Here is a 1894-nt window from a genome sequence, read left to right as displayed (position 1 = left end):
TTAATCCGACTCTCCAGCCATCAGCTCCCAGAACTCCTCGAACTCAATCTTTCCGGAACCGTCCTCATCAATCTCGTCGACAGCCTCCTCCAATTGTTGGTCGGTGAGATCGTCGGCGATCTCCTTGAGAAGTGCCTTCAGTGTTGGTCTCGAGATGTATCCGTTTCCTTCCTTGTCGAACAGACGGAACGCCTCGCGGAGCTCCTTCTCCAGCGTCTCCTTGTCGACGGTGTTGGCGACGGTGTAGACGAGAGCGCAGAACTCGTCGAACTCGAGCTTTCCTGAGCCGTCGGCGTCGAATTTGCGGATCAGCTTGCGAAGGGTCTGGAATTACTTAGGCTTAGGCTTAAGTTGAAAACGGGTGAGAAGGCTTAGGCCTAAGATTTTGGATGAAAATGGACTTAGGCTAAGCCTAAAGCTGAAAACAAGACTTAGGCTTAAGCTTTAACCAAAACTTAAGCGTCGAGCTCAAATAGTTATTTAGGCTTAGGCTTAATCTTAAAACTGTACTTAGGCTTAAACTCACAGCGGGACTTACAAGGTTGTTAGGTTCAGGCTTAAAGTTGAAACGCTACCAAGACATATCACTATGAAGCAGGGGTACGGTAGGTGGGGGGGGGAGGGGTCCATTAGTGTTCGGTGGGGGCTCTCCTCTCGCGGAATATCTCAGTGTAACAATGAAACGAGCAGCGGGGGTGTCTAAGGCTTTGCGAGAGAAAAAGAGGAAAATGGAAAGTGCTTAGGCTTAAAAAATTACTTAGGCTTAGGCTTAAACTGAAAACTTAGGCGTTAGGCCCACTCTAAGGCTAGATTAATTACTTAGGCTTTAGCTTAAACTCAAAACTTAAGCGTTAGGCTTAAATGGCTTAGGCTTAAACTCAAAGCGTAACCTTAAATGGCCTAGAATCTCAAATTCCCTCTCCCCCTTTTTTCTCACTTTCTCTATGAAGCGGGAGGAGTACGGTAGGTGGATTTGTTTTCGGTTTATGTGAGCGCTCTGTCTCGTCGCTGGAGGATATCTCAGTGTAACAATGAAACGAGCGGGCGGGGGTGTCTAAGACGCTTTGGCAGGAAAAGAGGGGGAAAAGAAGGTTCTAGAAGAAAACACGTAGGTCAAAGACTCGGGGGTCCTAAGCTTAGGGTTTGGCTTAAGAAGTTACTTAGGCTTAGGCTTAAATAAAACTTGAGAGTTAGGCTTACACTTAAACTCAAAATGTAATTTTAGGTGGCATTAAATCCCTAACTTTCAGTTTGCTCATTCTCTGAAGGTTAGGCAAGACCCTTAGGCTTAGGCTTAACCTCAAATAGTTACTTAGGCTTAAGATTTAGCTGAAAACGGTACTTAGGCTCAGGCTTAAACAAAAACTTAAGAGTTTGGCGGCTCAAATGATTACTTAGGCACTTTAGCTTAGTAGATCAGTTACTTAGGCTTAAGCTTAACCCCCTTATACCTCAAAAATTCCCTATCTGGTGACCTAGAATTCCCCCGTTCATACTCACCTTCTCATCGAAATCCTGCTCCATTCCGTGCATGATTTGACCGATCTGTGTGGCCATGATGTATCCTTGCTTTCCTCTGTCGAATGCATCGAAGAACTTTTGGTATTCTGGAATTAAGCTTATTAGGGTACAGTAAAACACTTAGGAAGAAAGAATGCTTACCCTCAATTTGGGATCCGTCGATCTCGGCAAGAATCTCTTCGATGTCCTCAGCCTAAAACATAATGAAAATTATACAAATTGAAGGAAAAGAAGAGACAGCTAAGCTACTCACCATGTTGTCAGAGTATGTGTTGGTGCTCTGTGAGTGTCTTGTCTTCAGGAGCTCCGGGATGGAGTAGGCGGAGGGGTGGGCGGGCTCACAACATAAGGCACCCTCTTCTTCTAAACACAT

General features: G+C 45.2%; 1 protein-coding gene across 1 annotated transcript; it reads right to left on the bottom strand.

Annotated features, from left to right (window-relative positions):
- Positions 1 to 1894, bottom strand: GCK72_000297 (uncharacterized protein; the record flags this gene model as incomplete). The annotated part of the gene is made up of 4 exons (XM_003099173.2): positions 1 to 324; positions 1501 to 1607; positions 1663 to 1714; positions 1775 to 1894. 4 exons carry the CDS (start codon positions 1892 to 1894, stop codon positions 1 to 3), a joined length of 603 nt encoding a protein of 200 aa, XP_003099221.1.

This window comes from Caenorhabditis remanei, chromosome I (genome assembly GCF_010183535.1).
Source record: "Caenorhabditis remanei strain PX506 chromosome I, whole genome shotgun sequence".
Classification (NCBI taxonomy): domain Eukaryota; kingdom Metazoa; phylum Nematoda; class Chromadorea; order Rhabditida; family Rhabditidae; genus Caenorhabditis; species Caenorhabditis remanei.
The sequence above is the reverse complement of the archived record's forward strand: the minus strand, read 5'-3'. Positions and strand labels throughout refer to the sequence as shown.